The sequence below is a fragment of the Oncorhynchus gorbuscha genome, linkage group LG10, assembly GCF_021184085.1.
Source record: "Oncorhynchus gorbuscha isolate QuinsamMale2020 ecotype Even-year linkage group LG10, OgorEven_v1.0, whole genome shotgun sequence".
Classification (NCBI taxonomy): domain Eukaryota; kingdom Metazoa; phylum Chordata; class Actinopteri; order Salmoniformes; family Salmonidae; genus Oncorhynchus; species Oncorhynchus gorbuscha.
The window spans coordinates 19,004,737-19,027,897 of NC_060182.1; the positions used below are offsets into that span (position 1 = coordinate 19,004,737).

The window sequence follows — 23,161 nt, forward strand, 5'->3', positions numbered from 1 at the left end:
TCATGTGAGTGCGGAGAGAGAAGAGTTACCGTGAAGAGAGCGCACAGACGGTCCACTTTCTCTGGGTTCTTTGGCCCTCCATTTTTGTTTAGTCTCACCATAAACTTCTCACTAAGAAGGGAGATACAACATACAGAATATAACATGAATTAAGGCACATTGTTTTTAATTGAATCCTTATTAAAACCAGGAAGTCCCATTGAGATAAATAATCTATTTACAACGTGAAAGGAACCCTGAGCAGTCCTGTATCGTGTGTAAATAGGACACATGAGCGAAGTGACCTTGCGCTAAGGGTGACATGTTGTGAGTGGGGGGTGTGTACAAATAGGGCTGTCTTCTGTATACCATCCCTACCATGTCACAACACAACTGATTGGCTGAAAGGCATCAAGAAGGAAAGACATTTTTAAAATGTACTTTGAACAAGGCACACCTGTTAATTGAAATGCATTCCAGGTGACTACCTCATGAACTTTGAAGAATCTAAAATAACACTTATTTTGTTACTACATGATTCCATATGTGTTATTTCATAGTTCTGATGCCTTTACATGTATTATACTATGTAGAAAATAGTACAATAAATAAAAAACATTGAATGAGTCGGTAAGTCCAAACTTTTGACTGTTACTGTATATATTTAAAACATATATATACTGAACAGAACAATGCTACAATTTCAATGATTTTACTAAGTTAGAGTTCATATAAGGAAATCAGTCAATTGAAATACATTTATTAGGCCCTAATCTATGTATTTCACATGACTGGGCAGAGCGCAGGGCATAGGCCTACCCACTTGGGAGCCAGGCCCAACCATTGGGGAGCCAGGCCCAGCCAATCAAAATGAGTTTTTCCCCACAAAAGGACTTTATTACAGAAATACAGAAATACTCCTCAATTTCATCAACTGTCCTGGTGGCTGGTCTCAGACGATCCCTCAGGTGAAGAATCTAGGCGTGGAAGGCCTGGTCTGCGGTTGTGAGGCCGGTTGGAAGTACTGCCAATTTCTCTAAAACGACGTTGGAGACGCTTATGGTAGATAAATTAACATTCAATTATCTGGCAACAGCGCTGGTAGAGATTCCTGCAGTCAGCATGCCAATTGCACACTCCCTCAAAATTAGGACATCTGTGGCATTATGTTGTGTGAAAAAAATGCATATTTAAGAGTGGCCTTTGATTGTCCCCAGCACAAGGTGCACCTGTGTTGTTGTTGGTGTCGCACTGCTTTGCTTTATCTTGGCCAGGTCACAGTTGTAAATGGAAACCTGTTCTCAACGAGCTTACCTGGTTAAATAAAGGTGAAATAAATCAAAAGAAAAAATAAGAAACACAATACACCCATTCCTATAATTTTTTGCTAATTTATAAAAGCAATAAAACTGAAATATCACATTAACATAAGTAAATGGTAAGTAAATAGTCCAAGTCCGGGCTCTGGCTGGGCCACTCAAGGACATTCAGAGACTTATCCTGAAGCCACTCCTGCGTTTTCTTGGCTGTGTGCTTAGGTTTGTTGTCCTGTTGAAAGGTGAACCTTTGTCCCAGTCTGAGGTCCTGAGCACTCTGCAGCAGGTTTTCATCAAGGAACTCTCTGTTCTTTGCGCCGTTCATCTTTGCCTCGATCCTGACTAGTCTCCCAGACGCTGCCACTGAAAAACATTCCCACAGTATGATGATGATGCTGCCGCCACCATGCTTCACCATAGGAATGGTTCCAGGTTTCCTCATTCAGGCCAAAGAGTTCAATCTTGGTTTCATCACACCAGAGAATCTTGTTTCTCATGGTCTGCTAGTCTTAAGGTGCCTTTTGGCAAACACCAAGCGGGCGGTCATGTGCCTTTTACTGAGGAGTAGATTCCATCTAGCCACTCTACCATAAAGGCCTAATTGGTGGAGTGGTGTAGTGATGTTTGTCCTTCTGGAAGGTTCTTCCATCTCCACAGAGGAACTCTAGAGCTCGGTCAGAGTGACCACCGAGTTCTTGGTCACTTATCTGACCAAGGCCCTTCTCCACCGATTGCTCAGTTTGGCCGGGGGCCAGCTTTAGGAAGAGTCTTGGTGGTTCCAAACTTCTTCCATTTAAGAATGATGGAGGCCACTGTGTTCTATGGGACCTTAAATGCTGCAGATATGTTTGGGTACACTTCCCCATGTTTGTGCCTCGACACAATCCTGTCTCTGAGTTCTACGGACAATTCCTTCGATCTCATGGCTTGGTTTTTGCTCTGACATGCACTGTCAACTGTGGGTGTCTGTGTTTCTTTCCAAATCATGTCCAAGTAATTGAGTTTACCACCTGTGGACACCAAGTTGTAGAAACATCTCAAAGATGATCAATGGAAACAGGATGCACCTGAGCTCAATTTCGAGTCTCATAGCAAAGGGTCTGAATACTTATGTAAAAAAACATGTGTTTTTGCTTTGTTATTATGGGGTATTGTGTATATATTGTAGAGGAAATGGTTTTATTTAAACCATTTTAGGAGGGGTCTGAATACTTTCCGAAGGCACTGTACATGTCATGGGATGCTTTTCACAAGGACATATTGTTTTGCGTCAGGATTCCTGAGCATGAAACGCATATGGGATTTTCAGTGTGCTGAGTGGCTATATTGACGAAAAACTGATTCCATATGGGATCGAATGGTGGGCTTTTACACAGATGGGGTTCCATTTATCACGGGAGAGCGGCCAGTCCTCTGCACTCAAGTTCTCCCATATGGACACATTTTATGATCCACCGAGAGCAACTGGCGGCAAAAGAGCTGTGAGCACAGAACTGGGAGATATACTACAGCAGGTAACTTTGATTGTAAACTGCATCAAACCACATCCACTGAGCACACGCCTGTTCACAAAACTATGTGGAAACATGGGATCAGAGCATGATGATGTTCTATTTCACACTGAGGCTTGGTGGTTATTGAGGGGAGTGATGAAAATATTTTTTACATTGAGAGAGGAGCTGTTGTTAGTGAAATCGAACAGCTGATCGAGCTGTCATTTGACCGAATGCTGCAGACAACGCATTCATGGGTCACTACGGAGGATTTTCAATTCCTGACCCAAAGGAAATAAATAGTGTTCAAAAAGAACTGGGAAACTAGAAAACATCTGACTTCTGACTTCAGTGCACTTGAGACCACTGGGACCTGGGAAAGAAAATCCTTTTGAACAGTCACCCAACTCGGAATTTCAACTCGGGAACTCGTACCTCTTTCTAGAGTTCTGACTTTCCGACCTAAAGATACCTGATGTCATGCTTTGGCCTCATATTTTCCCAATTGTCTTGAAAGAACCATAAAATTCATGGTAGGCCATGGCAGTGCTTGAGGCGTCACTACAGACCCGGGTTCGATCCCAGGCTGTGTCACAGATGGCCGTGACCGGGAGACCAATGAGGCGGCGCACAATTGGCCCAGCATTGTCCGGGTTAGGGGAGTGTCTGGCCGGCCGGGATTTCCTTATCCCATCGCACTCTAGCGACTCCTTGTGGCAGGTCGGGCGCCTGCAAGCTGGTGTTTCCTCCCACACATTCTTGCGGCTGGCTTCTGGGTTGAGTGAGCAGTGTGTCAAGAAGCAGCGCAGCTTGGCAGGGTCGTGTTTCGGAGGACCCATGACGCTCGACCTTCTCCTCTCCCAAGTCTGTAGGGGAGATGCAGCGATGGGATAAGACTAACTACGAATTGGCTATCACGAAATTGGGGAGAAAAAGGGGTAAAAGTAAAAAAAAGTAAATAAAAAATACAATGGTAGGCTACTCTTTGCCAGCTCATATCTGTGTGAAGCTGGATTCAGTGATCTCGTCTGCATTAATACCCAATATTGATCCAGGCTGGATGTGACAGCAGAGATGAGGTGCACATTGTCGACCACGCCTCCTGACTTTGAGAAGCTCAGATGCGACACACATTCAACACACCCATCTCATTAGTGGTGGTGCGATAACAGACATTATGTCAAACTAATTTGCAATTAACTGCCCAATATTAAAAGTATGTGAGTATGAGCTGAGAAAATCAGAAATACTGTTAGAATGTTTTTCAATTGGCTGCCATAGCCCCAAATAAACAAGTAAACACCGGCTGTTAATTACATAATTTCTTTCACATGGATGGAGTCGCAATAATTTTCAGATATGGGTTCGGGTCGTGGGCCCAAAAACTTTTGGAACCCCTGATTTAGCCAATGACACCTTCTTGATGAATAAATCCAATTCAAATGTTTGATTGTCTCTCTATGATACTAGTCTCGTGGCTTTAGCTAGTCCAGATAGGTTCCCAATCTCCCAATCTAATAATTAGCTATCAAGCCATTTCAGACTATCAATCAAGTTAGAGTAGCTTGTCTAACCATCTTAGCTGCCATGCCTGCTGGCAAGGTTGCCAGCAGGGTTTTGAGACTATATACAAGAGTGGCAGTTGTAGCAAACTCCTACGCATACAAGTTCTTAAAGAATCAATTTGATTGATAAAATAAAAAATTGAACAGGCAAAGATGTATGCTATATATTTTGTTTATATAGAAATAGCCACAATGATTATGGCGTTAGAGTTCTAGAAAAAGCTATTTTATTTTTTGGAAAAATTCTAAATTCTCTGATTTCCTATCACCCCCCACCCTTGTGTAATTCATGCCCTCTTTAAAATAATGGGTGCATGATGCCCCTACCTGTATGTTTACATGTGTGTGTGTCCTGCAGCCCTCCCTCCAGTAGTCTGCTTATTGTCATGTGCATCATAGAGGGAAAAGGTGTCCACATGTGTGTCCTGTGGTCCTCCCTCAAGTACCTGAACAGCATGTTCTTTCACGTGTTCATGTAGAGGTTGTGTGAATATGTCCTGTGTGTGAATGTGTCCTTTTTGTGTGTGTCCTGTGTGAGTATAGAGTGTTGACTGTGCGTGTAGCGACCTGATCTGTTTGTTGTCGCGGGTGTCGTAGAGAGAGAAGAAGACATCTGCGTCCTCACTGATGGTGTTATAGGTGAAGCTCTTCAAGTTGATGAAGAGGTGGTGCTGCACCGGAACATGGCAACCATCTCCATGACGCTGACGCATGTTGTCGCCCTGAGAACGAACGGACGACGAACACTAACAAGACAGGTCCTTACTGTGGGGCAAAGCTCCAACTGCGCTGCACACATGCTATGTACAGTGGGGCAAAAAAGTATTTAGTCAGCCACCAATTGTGCAAGTTCTCCCACTTCCCACTTTTCATCATAGGTACACTTCAACTATGACAGACAAAATGAGAAAAATGAATTTATTTGCAAATTATGGTGGAAAATAAGTATCTGGTCAATAACAAAAGTTTATCTCAATACTTTGTTATGTACCCTTTGTTGGAAATGACAGAGGTCAAACGTTTTCTGTAAGTCTTCACAAGGTTTTCACACACTTTTGCTGGTATTTTGGCCCATTCCTCCATGCAGATCTCCTCTAGAACAGTGATGTTTTGGGGCTGTTGCTGGGCAACACAGACTTTCAACTCCCTCCAAAGATTTTCTAAGGGGTTGAGATATGGAGACTGGCTAGGCCACTCCAGGACCTTGAAATGCTTCTTACGAAGTCACTCCTTCGTTGCCTGGGCGGTGTGTTTGGGATCATTGTCATGCTGAAAGACCCAGCCACGTTTCATCTTCAATGCCCTTGCTGATGGAAGGAGGTTTTCACTCAAAATCTCATGATACATGGCCCCATTAATTCTTTCCTTTACACGGATCAGTCGTCCTGGTCCCTTTGCAGAAAAACAGCCCCAAAGCATGATGTTTCCACCCCCATGCTTCACAGTAGGTATGGTGTTCTTTGGATGCAACTCAGCATTCTTTGTCCTCCAAACACGACAAGTTGAGTTTTTACCAAAAAGTTATATTTTGGTTTCATCTGACCATATGCCATTCTCCCAATCTTCTTCGGGATCATCCAAATGCTCTCTAGCAAACTTCAGACGGGCCTGGACATGTACTGGCTTAAGCAGGGGGACACGTCTGGCACTGCAGGATTTAGTCCCTGGTGGCATTTTGTGTTACTGATGGTAGGCTTTGTTACTTTGGTCCCAGCTCTCTGCAGGTCATTCACTAGGTCCCCCCATGTGGTTCTGGGATTTTTGCTCACCGTTCTTGTGATCATTTTGACCCCACGGGGTGAGATCTTGCGTGGAGCCCCAGATCGAGGGAGAATATCAGTGGTCTTGTATGTCTTCCATTTCCTAATAATTGCTCCCACAGTTGATTTCTTCAAACCAAGCTGCTTACCTATTGCAGATTCAGTCTTCCCAGCCTGGTTTCTGGTGTCCTTTGACAGCTCTTTGGTCTTGGCCATAGTGGCGTTTGGAGTGTGACTGTTTGAGGTTGTGGACAGGTGTCTTTTATATTGATAACAAGTTCAAACAGGTGCCATTAATACAGGTAACGAGTAAAGGACAGAGGAGCCTCTTAAAGAAGAAGTTACAGGTCTGTGAGAGCCAGAAATCTTGCTTGTTTGTAGGTGACCAAATACTTATTTCCCACCATAATTTGCAAATAAATTCATTAAAAATCCTACAATGTGATTTTCTGGAAGTTTTTTTTCTCATTGTCTGTCATAGTTGAAGTACCTATGATGAAAATTACAGGCCTCTCTTGTCTTTTTAAGTGGGAGAACTTGCACAATTGGTGGCTGACTAAATACTTTTTTGCCCCACTGTATATCTATCCTGTGAAGGTTGTCACTGTGTAGTAGACATTATAGTGGATGTGGTTTGCAATCTAGGTGATCGTTCACATTGAATGGATTTGTGTTTGTGTTTATTGTAGTGTTGATGGCAAAGTTGATCATTCAAAATGGTGCCATGTGTTTTATCAGTAAAATTATATTTTCAATTAAATGAGTGACAAAGTGTTGGTAATCATAAAAAATGGAGGCGTGTCAAGTTCTCATATACTGTATCTCAACTGGTTATCTAGCGTCGTAGATTTAATTGAGGTCATACCTGGTTTGTGCTTGGCTGGCCACTGTGTCGGCTGGATGCATGCTGTGGGGTGCACAGAGGGAAAGAGAGAGATTTCAGTTTAGTCATCCCATTTTATTGCCTTCTTACTCATGATCAATACACTTGTTTGGTTTGTACACCTCCAATCGGGCCTCACAAAGAACCCACACCTGTTGTATAGTACAGTGCAATAGTTGCATGAAAGCTGATATAAAGGCGCCCACCAATTTTGCCAAGAGGCTGCTTCAGTGAGCTCTATCCCTAAAATAAGCCCACTAGGTAGAACGTTAGCCCGTGGGAGACAAGAGGACAAAGCCTACACACACACACATAATCACACACACACACCTCTGTGCTCTGCAACCTTAGAGATCTCCTTTACTCCTACCTGAAGAGGCGCCAAGGCCTGTGTATCCTGCCAAAAACAAGCTCACTTTCATCGACAGAGTGAGGAGGCTTTTTGGCAGGGATGCGCCACGCTGTTGTTTCTGGGCCAAGCACTTACTGCACTAACAATCTTCCTACAAAGCCGCAACAAACGGCACAGGTATAATAGGCGACCGCTGGGAAGTTAGACTATTGGTCAGACTGGGTCTACCATTTCCAAGATGGCTTCCCCCAAAACATGACATGGACATCTATCTATCTACTCTGAGCAGTGACAACACTTAGCTAATTCTGGATCTGTCTGAGTATTTTTTCACTGGGGGTGTAAACTTAGCTCAGAACTCCCTACTACATTACTACAGTTTAGAACTCCCTCCTACCCTACGTTACTACAGTTTAGAACTCCCTCCTACCCTACGTTACTACATTTTAGAACTCCCTCCTACCCTACGTTACTACAGTTTAGAACTCCCTCCTACATTACTATAGCTTAGAACTCCCTCCTACATTACTATAGTTTAGAACTCACTCCTATATTACTATAGATTAGAACTCCCTCCTACCCTACATTACTATAGTTTAGATCTCCCTCCTACATTACTACAGTTTAGAACTCCCTCCTACCCTACGTTACTACAGTTTAGAACTCCCTCCTACCCTACATTACTATAGTTTAGATCTCCCTCCTACATTACTACAGTTTAGAACTCCCTCCTACATTACTATAGTTTAGATCTCCCTCCTACATTACTACAGTTTAGAACTCCCTCCTACCCTACGTTACTACAGTTTAGAACTCCCTCCTACACTACATTACTACAGTTTAGAACTCCCTCCTACACTACGTTACTACAGTTTAGAACTCCCTCCTACACTACATTACTACAGTTTAGAACTCCCTCCTACATTACTACAGTTTAGAACTCCCTACTACCCTACGTTACTACAGTTTAGAACTCCCTCCTACATTACTACAGTTTAGAACTCCCTCCTACACTACCTTACTACAGTTTAGAACTCCCTCCTACATTACTACAGTTTAGAACTCCCTACTACCCTACGTTACTACAGTTTAGAACTCCCTCCTACATTACTACAGTTTAGTACTCCCTCCTACCCTACATTACTACAGTTTAGAACTCCCTCCTACCCTACATTACTACAGTTTAGAACTCTCTCCTACATTACTATAGTTTAGATATCCCTCCTACATTACTACAGTTTAGAACTCTCTCCTACCCTACGTTACTACAGTTTAGAACTCCCTCCTACCCTACGTTACTACAGTTTAGAACTCCCTTCTACCCTAAGTTACTACAGTTTAGAACTCCCTCCTACTCTACGTTACTACAGTTTAGAACTCCCTCCTACCCTACGTTACTACAGTTTAGAACTCCCTCCTACCCTACGTTACTACAGTTTAGAACTCCCTCCTACATTACTACAGTTTAGAACTCCCTCCTACCCTACTTTACTACAGTTTAGAACTCCCTCCTACATTACTACAGTTTAGAACTCCCTCCTAGCCTACGTTACTACAGTTTAGAACTCCCTACTCCCCAACGTTACTTCAGTTTAGAACTCCCTCCTACCCTACGTTACTACAGTTTACAACTCCCTCCTACATTACTACAGTTTAGAACTCCCCCTAGCCTACATTACTACAGTTTAGAACTCCCTCCTATATTACTACAGTTTAGAACTCCCTCCTACCCTACGTTACTACAGTTTAGAACTCCCTACTACCCTACGTTACTACAGTTTAGAACTCCCTCCTACCCTACGTTACTACAGTTTAGAACTCCCTACTACCCTACGTTACTGCAATTTAGAACTCCCTCCTACCCTACGTTACTTCAGTTTAGAACTCCCCCCTACATTACTACAGTTTAGAACACCCTCCCACCCTACGTTACTACAGTTGAGAACACCCTCCCACCCTACATTACTACAGTTTAGAACTCCCTACTACCCTACGTTACTACAGTTTAGAACTCCATCCTACCCTACGATATTACAGTTTAGAACTCCCTCCTACACTACGTTACTACAGTTGAGAACACCCTCCCACCCTACATTACTACAGTTTAGAACTCCCTACTACCCTACGTTACTACAGTTTAGAACTCCATCCTACCCTACGATATTACAGTTTAGAACTCCCTCCTACACTACGTTACTACAGTTTAGAACTCCCCCCTACATTACTACAGTTTAGAACTCCCTCCTACCCTACGTTACTACAGTTTAGAACTCCCTCCTACCCTACGTTACTACAGTTTAGAACTCCCTCCTACCCTACGTTACTACAGTTTAGAACTCCCTCCTACACTGCGTTACTACAGTTTAGAACTCCCTCCTACATTAATATAGCTTAGAACTCCCTCCTACATTACTATAGTTTAGAACTCCCTCCTACATTACTACAGTTTAGAACTCCCTCCTACCCTACATTACTACAGTTTAGAATTCTCTCCTACATTACTAAAGTTTAGAACTCCCTCCTACCCTACGTTACTACAGTTTAGAACACCCTCCTACCCTACGTTACAACAGTTTAGAATTCTCTCCTACATTACTATAGTTTAGAATTCTCTCCTACATTACTACAGTTTAGAACTTCCTCCTACCCTACGTTACTACAGTTTAGAACTCCCTCCTACCCTACGTTACAACAGTTTAGAATTCTCTCCTACATTATTATAGTTTAGATCTCCCTCCTACATTACTACAGTTTAGAACTCCCTCCTACCGTACGTTACTACAGTTTAGAACTCCCTCCTACCCTACGTTACTACAGTTTAGAACTCCCTTCTACCCTACATTACTACAGTTTAGAACTCCCTCCTACCCTAAGTTACTACAGTTTAGAACTCCCTCCTACATTACTACAGTTTAGAACTCCCTCCTACCCTACGTTACTACAGTTTAGAACTCCATCCTACCCTACGATATTACAGTTTAGAACTCCCTCCTACACTACGTTACTACAGTTTAGAACTCCCCCCTACATTACTACAGTTTAGAACTCCCTCCTACCCTACGTTACTACAGTTTAGAACTCCCTCCTACCCTACGTTACTACAGTTTAGAACTCCCTCCTACCCTACGTTACTACAGTTTAGAACTCCCTCCTACACTGCGTTACTACAGTTTAGAACTCCCTCCTACATTAATATAGCTTAGAACTCCCTCCTACATTACTATAGTTTAGAACTCCCTCCTACATTACTACAGTTTAGAACTCCCTCCTACCCTACATTACTACAGTTTAGAATTCTCTCCTACATTACTACAGTTTAGAACTTCCTCCTACCCTACGTTACTACAGTTTAGAACTCCCTCCTACCCTACGTTACAACAGTTTAGAATTCTCTCCTACATTATTATAGTTTAGATCTCCCTCCTACATTACTACAGTTTAGAACTCCCTCCTACCGTACGTTACTACAGTTTAGAACTCCCTCCTACCCTACGTTACTACAGTTTAGAACTCCCTTCTACCCTACATTACTACAGTTTAGAACCCCCCTCCTACCCTAAGTTACTACAGTTTAGAACTCCCTCCTTCCCTACGTTACTACAGTTTAGAACTCCCTCCTACAGTACTATAGTTTAGATCTCCCTCCTACATTACTATAGTTTAGAACTCCCTCCTACATTACTATAGTTTAGAACTCACTCCTACATTAGTACAGCTTAGAACTCCCTCCTACGTAACTATAGCTTAGAACTCCCTCCTACATTAGTACAGCTTAGAACTCCCTCCTACGTTACTATAGCTTAGAACACCCTCCTACATTACTATAGCTTAGAACTCCCTCCTACGTTACTATAGCTTAGAACTCCCTCCTACATTACTATAGCTTAGAACTCCCTCCTACGTTACTATAGCTTAGAACTCCCTCCTACATTACTGTAGCTTAGAACTCCCTCCTACGTTACTATAGCTTAGAACTCCCTCCTACGTTACTATAGCTTAGAACTCCCTCCTACATTACTATAGCTTAGAACTCCCTCCTACGTTACTATAGCTTAGAACTCCCTCCTACATTACTATAGCTTAGAACTCCCTCCTACGTTACTATAGCTTAGAACTCCCTCCTACATTAGTACAGCTTAGAACTCCCTCCTACATTAGTACAGCTTAGAATTCCCTCCTACGTTACTACAGCTTATTGAAAATCCCAAGAGAACATTTAGGATATAACTTATTTATTATTTCTTAACTGGAGATGGGATTAGTTTACGTAACCCAGACTGTAACATTAATTTACAATAACCCAACGTGTGTGTTTTTACAAAACCTCTTCTAGGTTGTCACAGTGCATTCTCGCTTGTGAGAGTCACATGCGTGCTGGGAGAGGGACAAACTCAATATGACAGCAGCGTGCGCTTAAAGAATAGGGGGGATGAAATGGTTAGATCCACAACAGCGGAGTCGCGCCTCTCATGAATCACCTTCCTATAGATGACTTGATAATCGGCAAATTCCCTAACACACACACACATGCACACACACACACACGCACGCACGCACACACACGCACGCAAACACATGCACATGCACATGCACATGCACATGCACATGCACATGCACATGCACATGCACATGCACATGCACACGCATTCCAAAACACCCTCACTCAGAAAATGCATACAAGACACACACACACACATTTACATGTTCATAAGAAGGCAGACACACACAAAATCATATAGCACACAGGCATATGCACACACACACTCACACGCACACGTACATGCACACACAAACACACAAACAGAATCCAACATTAATTTGCATAAACACTCTCTCTGTGTCAGTGTACCATACAAATAAATAATGAACACCCACACACTTCTATTAGAATACTATCACACACAAGAGTCATATATGTGGAATTACACTATGCATGTATAATATCTGTGGAAGTACACTATGCATGTATAATATCTGTGAAAGTACACTATGCATGTATAATATCTGTGGAAGTACACTATGCATGTACACTGCTCAAAAAAATAAAGGGAACACATATACAACACAATGTAACTCCAAGTCAATCACACTTCTGTGAAATCAAACTGTCCACTTAGGAAGCAACACTGATTGACAATAAATTTCACATGCTGTTGTGCAAATGGAATAGACAACAGGTGGAAATTATAGGCAATTAGCAAGACACCCCCAATAAAGGAGTGGTCCTGCAGGTGATAACAACAGACCACTTCTCAGTTCCTATGCTTCCTGGCAGATTTTTTGGTCACTTTTGAATGCTGGCAGTGCTTTCACTCTAGTGGTAGCATGAGATGGAGTCTACAACCCACACAAGTGGCTCAGGTAGTGCAGCTCATCCAGGATGGCACATCAATGCGAGCTGTGGCAAGAAGGTTTGCTGTGTCTGTCAGCGTAGTGTCCAGAGCATGGAGGCGCTACCAGGAGACAGGCCAGTACATCAGGAGATGTGGAGGAGGCCGTAGGAGGGCAACAACCCAGCAGCAGGACGTCTACCTCCACCTATTGTGCAAGGAGTAGCAGGAGAAGCACTGCCAGAGCCCTGAAAAATGACCTCCAGCAGGCCACTAATGTGCATGTGTCTGCTCAAACGGTCAGAAACAGACTCCATGAGGGTGGTATGAGGGCCCGACATCCACAGGTGGGGGTTGTGCTTACTGCCCAACACCGTGTAGGCCGTTTGGCATTTGCCAGAGAACACCAATTTGCCTGGTTCACCAATTACTTTGCAGACAGAGTTCAGTGTGTCAAATCGGAGGGCATGCTGTCCGGTCCTCTGGCAGTCTCTATGGGGGTGCCACAGGGTTCAATTCTCGGGCCGGCTCTTTTCGCTGTATATATCAATGATGTTGCTCTTGCTGCGGGCGATTCCCTGATCCACCTCTACGCAGACGACACCATTCTATATACATCCGGCCCGTCCTTGGACACTGTGCTATCTAACCTCCAAACGAGCTTCAATGCCATACAACACTCCTTCCGTGGCCTCCAACTGCTCTTAAACGCTAGTAAAACCAAATGCATGCTTTTCAACCGTTCGCTGCCTGCACCCGCATGCCCGACTAGCGTCACCACCCTGGATGGTTCCGACCTTGAATATGTGGACATCTATAAGTACCTAGGTGTCTGGCTAGACTGCAAACTCTCCTTCCAGACTCATATCAAACATCTCCAATCGAAAATCAAATCAAGAGTCAGCTTTCTATTCCGCAACAAAGCCTCCTTCACTCACTGACTATCCTACCGATCCTCGACTTCGGCGATGTCATCTACAAAATTGCTTCCAACACTCTACTCAGCAAACTGGATGCAGTTTATCACAGTGCCATTCATTTTGTCACTAAAGCACCTTATACCACCCACCACTGCGACTTGTATGCTCTCGTCGGCTGGCCCTCGCTACATATTCGTCGCCAGACCCACTGGCTCCAGGTCATCTACAAGTCCATGCTAGGTAAAGCTCCACCTTATCTCAGTTCACTGGTCACGATGGCAACATCCATCCGTAGCACGCGCTCCAGCAGGTGTATCTCACTGATCATCCCTAAAGTCAACACCTCATTTGGCCGCCTTTCGTTCCAGTTCTCTGCTGCCTGTGACTGGAACAAATTGCAAAAATCGCTGAAGTTGGAGACTTTCATCTCCCTCACCAACTTCAAACATCAGCTATCTGAGCAGCTAACCGATCGCTGCAGCTGTACATAGTCTATTGGTAAATAGCCCGCCAATTTTCACCTACCTCATCCCCACACTGTTTTTATTTATTTACTTTTCTGCTCTTTTGCACACCAATATCTCTACCTGTACATGACCATCTGATCATTTATCACTCCAGTGTTAATCTGCAAAATTGTAATTATTCGCCTACCTCCTCATGCCTTTTGCACACATTGTATATAGACTCCCCTTTTTTTCTACTGTGTTATTGACTTGTTAATTGTTTACTCCATGTGTAACTCTGTGTTGTCTGTTCACACTGCTATGCTTTATCTTGGCCAGGTCGCAGTTGCAAATGAGAACTTGTTCTCAACTAGCCTACCTGGTTAAATAAAGGTGAAATAAAATAAAATAAAAACCAAGATTGGCAAATTCACCACTGGCGCCCTGTGCTCTTCACAGATGAAAACTGGTTCACACTGAGCACCTGTGACAGTCTAGAGATGCCGTGGAGAATGTTCTGCTGCCTGCAACATCCTCTAGCATGACCGGTTTGGTGGTGGGTCAGTCATGGTGTGGGGTGGCATTTCTTTGGGGGGCCGCACAGCCCTCCATGTGGTCGCCAGAGGTAGCCTGACTGCCATTAGGTACCGAGATGAGATCCTCAGACCCCTTGTGAGGACATATGCTGGTGCGGTGGGCCCTGGGTTCCTCCTAATGCAAGACAATGCTAGACCTCATGTGGCTGGAGTGTGTCAGCAGTTCCTGCAAGAGGAAGGCATTGATGCTATGGAATGGCCCGCCCGTTCCCCAGACCTGAATCCAATTGATTTGTTGTCAGCACATTCAACTATGTAAAGAAAAAAGTATTTAATAAGAATATTTCATTCATTCAGATCTAGGATGTGTTATTTTAGTGTTCCCTTTATTTTTTGGAGCAGTGTATAATATCTGTGGAAGTACACTATGCATGTATAATATCTGTGAAAGAACACTATGCATGTATAATAAGGCATAGTAAATGCACATCTTGAGGGCAGGTTGACTTATATTGGGATGAGTCTTGTCCTGGAGGCAGAACTGAGCTGCAAAGACAAAATTGGCTATATTGTATAAATCCATGAAAAAAAATGTGCTTTTTGGTCTTAATTTAAGGTTAGGGTTAGGCATTAAGGTTAACAGCGTGGTTAGGGTTAGGTTAAAACAAAATGGATGACTTTGTGGCTGTGCCAGCTAGTGACCAGAGCTGCCTCTAGAACAAGATTCATGACCTGCATCTTGAGGGTCACTGTTTTCTTAATGGCCAGTGGGTTGACAGAGTTAATGATAATGGCAAGGGGGTTGACAGAGTTAATAATAATGGCCAGGGGGTTGACAGAGTTAATGATAATGGCCAGGGGGTTGACAGAGTTAATGATAATGGCCAGGGGGTTGACAGAGTTAATAATAATGGCCAGTGGGTTGACAGAGTTAATGATAATGGCCAGGGGGTTGACAGAGTTAATGATAATGGCCAGGGGGTTGACAGAGTTAATAATAATGGCCAGGGGGTTGACAGAGTTAATAATAATGGCCAGGGGGTTGACAGAGTTAATAATAATGGCCAGGGGGTTGACAGAGTTAATGATAATGGCCAGGGGGTTGACAGAGTTAATGATAATAGCCAGGGGGTTGACAGAGTTAATAATAATGGCCAGTGGGTTGACAGAGTTAATAATAATGGCCAGGGGGTTGACAGAGTTAATGATAATGGCCAGGCGGTTGAGAGAGTTAATAATAATGGCCAGGGGGTTGACAGAGTTAATAATAATGGCCAGGGGGTTGACAGAGTTAATGATAATGGCCAGGGGGTTGACAGAGTTAATGATAATGGCCAGGGGGTTGACAGAGTTAATGATAATGGCCAGGGGTTGACAGAGTTAATGATAATGGCCAGGGGGTTGACAGAGTTAATGATAATGGCCAGGGGGTTGACAGAGTTAATGATAATGGCCAGGGGGTTGACAGAGTTAATAATAATGGCCAGGGGGTTGACAGAGTTAATGATAATGGCCAGGGGTTGACAGAGTTAATAATAATGGTCAGGGGGTTGACAGAGTTAATGATAATGGCCAGGGGTTGACAGAGTTAATAATAATGGCCAGGGGTTGACAGAGTTAATGATAATGGCCAGGGGTTGACAGAGTTAATGATAATGGCCAGGGGGTTGACAGAGTTAATGATAATGGCCAGGGGGTTGACAGAGTTAATGATAATGGCCAGGGGTTGACAGAGTTAATGATAATGGCCAGGGGTTGACAGAGTTAATAATAATGGCCAGGGGTTGACAGAGTTAATGATAATGGCCAGGGGGTTGACAGAGTTAATGATAATGGCCAGGGGTTGACAGAGTTAATGATAATGGCCAGGGGGTTGACAGAGTTAATAATAATGGCCAGGGGGTTGACAGAGTTAATGATAATGGCCAGGGGTTGACAGAGTTAATAATAATGGCCAGGGGGTTGACAGAGTTAATGATAATGGCCAGGGGGTTGACAGAGTTAATGATAATGGCCAGGGGGTTGACAGAGTTAATGATAATGGCCAGGGGGTTGACAGAGTTAATAATAATGGCCAGGGGGTTGACAGAGTTAATGATAATGGCCAGGGGGTTGACAGAGTTAATGATAATGGCCAGGGGGTTGACAGAGTTAATGATAATGGCCAAGGTGATGACAGAGATAACAATAATGGCCAGGGGGTTGACAGAGATAACAATAACGGCCAAGGTGATGACAGAGATAACAATAACTGCCAGGGGGTTGACAGGGCTAACGATAATGGCCAGGGGGTTGACAGGGATAACGATAATGGCCAGGGGAGGGGGTTGACAGAGTTAACGATAATGGCCAGGCGGTTGACAGGGCTAACGATAATTGCCAGGGGGTTGACAGGGCTAACGATAATTGCCAGGGGTTGACAGGGCTAACGATAATGGCCAGGGGGTTGACAGGGCTAACGATAATGGCCAGGGGGTTGACAGGGATAACGATAATGGCCAGGGGTTGACAGAGTTAACGATAATTTCCAGGCGGTTGACAGGGCTAACGATAATGGCCAGGGGGTGACAGGGATAACGATAATTGCCAGGGGGTTGACAGAGTTAACGATAATTGCCAGGGGGTTGACAGGGCTAACGATAATTGCCAGGGGTTGACAGGGCTAACGATAATGGCCAGGGGTGACAGGGATAACGATAATTGCCAGGGGGTTGACAGGGCTAACGATCATGGCCAGGGGGTGACAGGGATAACGATAATTGCCAGGGGGTTGACAGGGCTAACGATAATGGCCAGGGGGTGACAGGGATAACGATAATTGCCAGGGGGTTGACAGGGCTAACGATAATGGCCAGGGGGTTGACAGGGCTAACGATAATTTCCAGGGGGTTGACAGGGCTAACGATAATGGCCAGGGGGTGACAGGGATAACGATAATTGCCAGGGGGTTGACAGGGATAACGATAATGGCCAGGGGGTTGACAGAGTTAACGATAATTGCCAGGTGGTTGACAGGGCTAACGATGTGTAATACATTTGCATTCACAGATAACACCCACATAATATGGCCATGTACAGAATGCACCAATTACAGAAAAGGTTTCATATGTTCACAGTACCAATTTGTAGAGTTCAGATACACTGATATGATCCTGATCCACCATTTCAAACTCCTTTCTAGGAACAAGGTCCAAGCCAAGGTGCCTATTGAGAGAGAGAGAGAGAGAGAGAGAGAGAGAGAGAGAGAGAGAGAGAGAGAGAGAGAGAGAGAGAGAGAGAGAGAGAGAGAGAGAGAGAGAGAGAGAGAGAGAGAGAGAGAGAGAGGGAGAGAGAGAGAGAGAGAGAGAGAGATGGGGAGTCCACAAATCATAACATTAACCATCCAAGAAAACACACCTGACATTCAAAAAGCATTTCCTCATTAATGAGCACTGTCTGAATAACTAATTATCTCATTGGCAGCACGTTAGCATTCATACAACTTCCCAACTAAACAGTGTTTTTATGTTGTATGCAGTTTAGCTAAATATACATATTTTTTAAGTATCTAAAGTTCACCCAAATCCATTTAACAAAGATTAAGGGAAAATTTCAAGTTAACCCAACATATGGCCTTTTCATTTTAAGCTCTTCCTTGGATGATGAGGATGGAGCCCAGAGAGCTCTCTCTACGGGTGGCTACTAATCTAGTTGATAACGTAGGATCAATCAGTAAGGACAGCTCACATTACTTCATTCAGTAAGCACAATATAATTCACATGGCTTCCTCTTCTATGGGCACAGCAGGAATTTATATCTGATGTTGACAATGTTCTCATCAACAGCACAGCATCATGTCCAGGGCTCTAAATTACAATTTTCCTTGGTAGCACTGGTGCTCCAAACTTTAAAAAGATAGGAGCACAACACAGCACCCGTAGGATGGATAGAGCATGGTTCTGGCAACACCAAGGACCTGGGATCAATTCATTCCCCCTGGGGCCAACTATAGAGTATTGCATAAGTACTCTGATAAGTACTAGAAGTCTCTTTGGATAGATGCGTCTGCTAAATGACTGTGCATGACATTACATCTACATTATATACTGTAACATGATACAGTGTTGGTCCTTCTGTAGCTCAGTTGGTAGAGCATGGCGCTTGTAAAGCCAGGGTAGTGGGTTCGATCCCCGGGACCACCCATACGTAGAATGTATGCACACATGACTGTAAGTCGCTTTGGATAAAAGCGTCTGCTAAATGGCATATATTATTATTATATATTATACACACACACGCGGTCACACTCAATATGGTCTCTTTCCCATGCGATACAGTATAGTAACTCACTCGTTGCCCCAGTCCAGGCGCACAGTAATGTGGCGTTTGATCTCTCTGGTCTGGTCTTGGGCCAGGTGACCCTGGATGAGCTGCCGGCGCAGGTCGATGAGCTCATTCATCACATGACGCAGTTTGTGGAACAGGTCCACCTTGTGCTTCTGTGTGGATCACATACACAACAATATGATCAAAACATAGAACATTGCATATGACATTACATGGTTCAATACACATTGAGTCTTGGAGACTCCCACACTATAGTATGCCAACTGTATATTGGTCTGAACAATGATGTTTCATTGTTAGTACCCCTACGTTGATGAGACTTCCCTGGTCTGCTATGGGAGAACCCAGTACCTCCAGCTCCAGGCAGCCTCATGATTCGATCCCTGGTTTTAAATATACTTCCATTATGAAACACACAGCTAACCAACTAGATACTGTCAGAGTGCAGGTGTTCCTCCTGACAGTATAAGGTCAGGGTTATGAAAGTGTAATGAGTGTTAATAAAACACACTGTGACATGGCTGTGTCATGAAATAATTATGCCGGAATTATGCAGCTATTAAGGAAAATGGTTCAGTGAAGCCTGTTTCTCTGTTATTAACAACCAACAAGGAACTTTATTTTTTACTGGAGGTTACATATGATACCATATGCTAAAATACTCATATAATTAATTAAGTCCTACTAGGCTACCTAGTTACCATATGAGTTCCACTGGAGGCTGCCTAGTGGTTCTACTGGAGGCTCCCTAGTTACCATATGCGTTCTACTGGAGGCTACCTAGTTACCATGTGAGTTCTACTGGAGGCTATCCAGTTACCATATGAGTTCTACTGGAGAATACCCAGTTACCATATGAGTTCCACTGGCGGCTGCCTAGTTACCATATGCATTCTACTGGAGGCTGCCTAGTTACCATATGAGTTCCACTGGTGGCTGCCTAGTTACCATGAGTTCCACTGGCGGCTGCCTTGTTACCATATGAGTTCTACTGGAGGCTACCTAGTTACCATATGCGTTCTACTGGAGGCTACCTAGTTACCATGTGAGTTCTACTGGAGGCTATCCAGTTACCATATGAGTTCTACTGGAGGCTACCCAGTTACAATATGAGTTCTACTGGCGGCTGCCTCGTTGCCATATGATTTCCATTGGAGGCTAACTAGTTACCATACGAGTTCCATTGGAGGCTAACTAGTTACCAAACAAGATCCATTGGAGGCTACCTAGTTACCATATGATTTCCATTGGAGGCTACCTAGTTACCATATGATTTCCATTGGAGGCTACCTAGTTACCATATGATTTCCATTGGAGGCTACCTAGTTCCCAAACAAGTTCCATTGGAGACTACCTAGTTCCCAAACGAGTTCCATTGGAGGCCACCTAGTTACCATATGATGTCCATTGGAGGCTACCTAGTTCCCAAACGAGTTCCATTGGAGGCTACCTAGTGACCATATGATTTCCATTGGAGGCTACCTAGTTACCATATGATTTCCATTGGAGGCTACCTAGTTACCATATGATTTCCATTGGAGGCTACCTAGTTACCATATGATTTCCATTGGAGGCTACCTAGTTCCCAAACGAGTTCCATTGGAGGCTACATAGTTACCATATGATTTCCATTGGAGGCTACCTAGTTACCATATGATTTCCATTGGAGGCTACCTAGTTCCCAAACGAGTTCCATTGGAGGCTACCTAGTTCCCAAACGAGTTCCATTGGAGGCTACCTAGTTCCCAAACGAGTTCCATTGGAGGCTACCTAGTTCCCAAACGAGTTCCATTGGAGGCTACCTAGTTCCCAAACAAGTTCCATTGGAGGCTACCTAGTTCCCAAACGAGTTCCATTGGAGGCTACCTAGTTCCCAAAAGAGTTCCATTGGAGGCTACCTAGTGACCATATGATTTCTATTGGAGGCTACCTAGTTCCCAAACAAGTTCCATTGGAGGCTACCTAGTTCCCAAACGAGTTCCATTGGAGGCTACCTAGTTCCCAAACGAGTTCCATTGGAGGCTACCTAGTTCCCAAATGAGTTCCATTGGAGGCTACCTAGTTCCCAAATGAGTTCCATTGGAGGCTACCTAGTTCCCAAAAGAGTTCCATTGGAGGCTACCTAGTTCCCAAATGAGTTCCATTGGAGGCCACCTAGTTACCATATGATGTCCATTGGAGGCTACCTAGTTCCCAAACGAGTTCCATTGGAGGCTACCTAGTGACCATATGATTTCCATTGGAGGCTACCTAGTTACCATATGATTTCCATTGGAGGCTACCTAGTTACCATATGATTTCCATTGGAGGCTACCTAGTTACCATATGATTTCCATTGGAGGCTACCTAGTTCCCAAACGAGTTCCATTGGAGGCTACATAGTTACCATATGATTTCCATTGGAGGCTACCTAGTTACCATATGATTTCCATTGGAGGCTACCTAGTTCCCAAACGAGTTCCATTGGAGGCTACCTAGTTCCCAAACGAGTTCCATTGGAGGCTACCTAGTTCCCAAACGAGTTCCATTGGAGGCTACCTAGTTCCCAAACGAGTTCCATTGGAGGCTACCTAGTTCCCAAACAAGTTCCATTGGAGGCTACCTAGTTCCCAAACGAGTTCCATTGGAGGCTACCTAGTTCCCAAAAGAGTTCCATTGGAGGCTACCTAGTTACCATATGATTTCCATTGGAGGCTACCTAGTTCCCAAACAAGTTCCATTGGAGGCTACCTAGTTCCCAAACGAGTTCCATTGGAGGCTACCTAGTTCCCAAACGAGTTCCATTGGAGGCTACCTAGTTCCCAAATGAGTTCCATTGGAGGCTACCTAGTTCCCAAATGAGTTCCATTGGAGGCTACCTAGTTCCCAAAAGAGTTCCATTGGAGGCTACCTAGTTCCCAAACGAGTTCCATTGGAGGCTACCTAGTTCCCAAATGAGTTCCATTGGAGGCTACCTAGTTCCCAAATGAGTTCCATTGGAGGCTACCTAGTTCCCAAAAGAGTTCCATTGGAGGCTACCTAGTTCCCAAACGAGTTCCATTGGAGGCTACCTAGTTCCCAAATGAGTTCCATTGGAGGCTACCTAGTTCCCAAACGAGTTCCATTGGAGGCTACCTAGTTCCCAAACGAGTTCCATTGGAGGCTACCTAGTTCCCAAACGAGTTCCATTGGAGGCTACCTAGTGACCATATGATTTCCATTGGAGGCTACCTAGTTCCCAAACGCGTTCCATTGGAGGCTATCTATTTACCATACGAGTTCCATTGGAGACTACCTAGTTACCATATGAGTTCCATTGGAGGCTAACTAGTTACCATATGAGTTCTACTGGAGGCTGCCTAGTTACCATATGAGTTCCATTGGAGGCTACCTAGTTACCATATGATTTCCATTGGAGGCTACCTAGTTACCATATGATTTCCATTGGAGGCTACCTAGTTCCCAAACGAGTTCCATTGGAGGCTACCTAGTTACCATATGATTTCCATTGGAGGCTACCTAGTTACCATATGATTTCCATTGGAGGCTACCTAGTTACCATATGATTTCCATTGGAGGCTACCTAGTTACCATATGATTTCCATTGGAGGCTACCTAGTTACCATACGAGTTCCATTGGAGACTACCTAGTTACCATATGAGTTCCATTGGAGGCTAACTAGTTACCATATGAGTTCTACTGGAGGCTACCTAGTTCCCAAACGAGTTCCATTGGAGGCTACTTAGTTCCCAAACGAGTTCCATTGGAGGCTACCTAGTTCCCAAACGAGTTCCATTGGAGGCTACCTAGTTCCCAAACAAGTTCCTTTGGAGGCTACCTAGTGACCATATGATTTCCATTGGAGGCTACCTAGTTCCCAAACGAGTTCCATTGGAGGCTACCTAGTGACCATATGATTTCCATTGGAGGCTACCTAGTTCCCAAACGCGTTCCATTGGAGGCTATCTATTTACCATACGAGTTCCATTGGAGACTACCTAGTTACCATATGAGTTCCATTGGAGGCTGCCTAGTTACCATATGAGTTCCACTGGCGGCTTCCTAGTTACCATATGAGTTCCACTGGCGGCTTCCTAGTTACCATACGAGTTCCATTGGAGGCTACCTAGTTACCATACAAGTTCCATTGAAGAATACCAGGTTACCATATGAGTTCTACTGGAGGCTAACTAGTTACCATACGAGTTCCATTGGAGGCTAACTAGTTACCATATGAGTTCCATTGGATGCTACCTAGTTACCATATGAGTTCT

The 23,161-nt window shown here is 44.0% G+C and overlaps 1 protein-coding gene across 5 annotated transcripts in view; it reads right to left on the bottom strand.

The window, feature by feature from the left end:
• Positions 1–23,161, bottom strand: part of LOC124045623 (dedicator of cytokinesis protein 3-like) — a 108,094-nt gene that overhangs the window by 40,524 nt on the left and 44,409 nt on the right. For 3 of the 5 annotated variants that reach the window (XM_046365057.1, XM_046365058.1, XM_046365056.1), the window contains exons 6-10: positions 18,911–19,059; positions 17,700–17,784; positions 6,979–7,020; positions 4,921–5,099; positions 30–111 (exon numbers count right to left, since the gene is read on the bottom strand). In XM_046365057.1, coding sequence (XP_046221013.1) covers positions 30–111; positions 4,921–5,099; positions 6,979–7,020; positions 17,700–17,784; positions 18,911–19,059 — 537 coding nt within the window. The remainder of the gene's footprint in view (positions 1–29; positions 112–4,920; positions 5,100–6,978; positions 7,021–17,699; positions 17,785–18,910; positions 19,060–23,161) is intronic. The other 2 variants (XM_046365061.1, XM_046365060.1) reach the window with 1 other exon arrangement.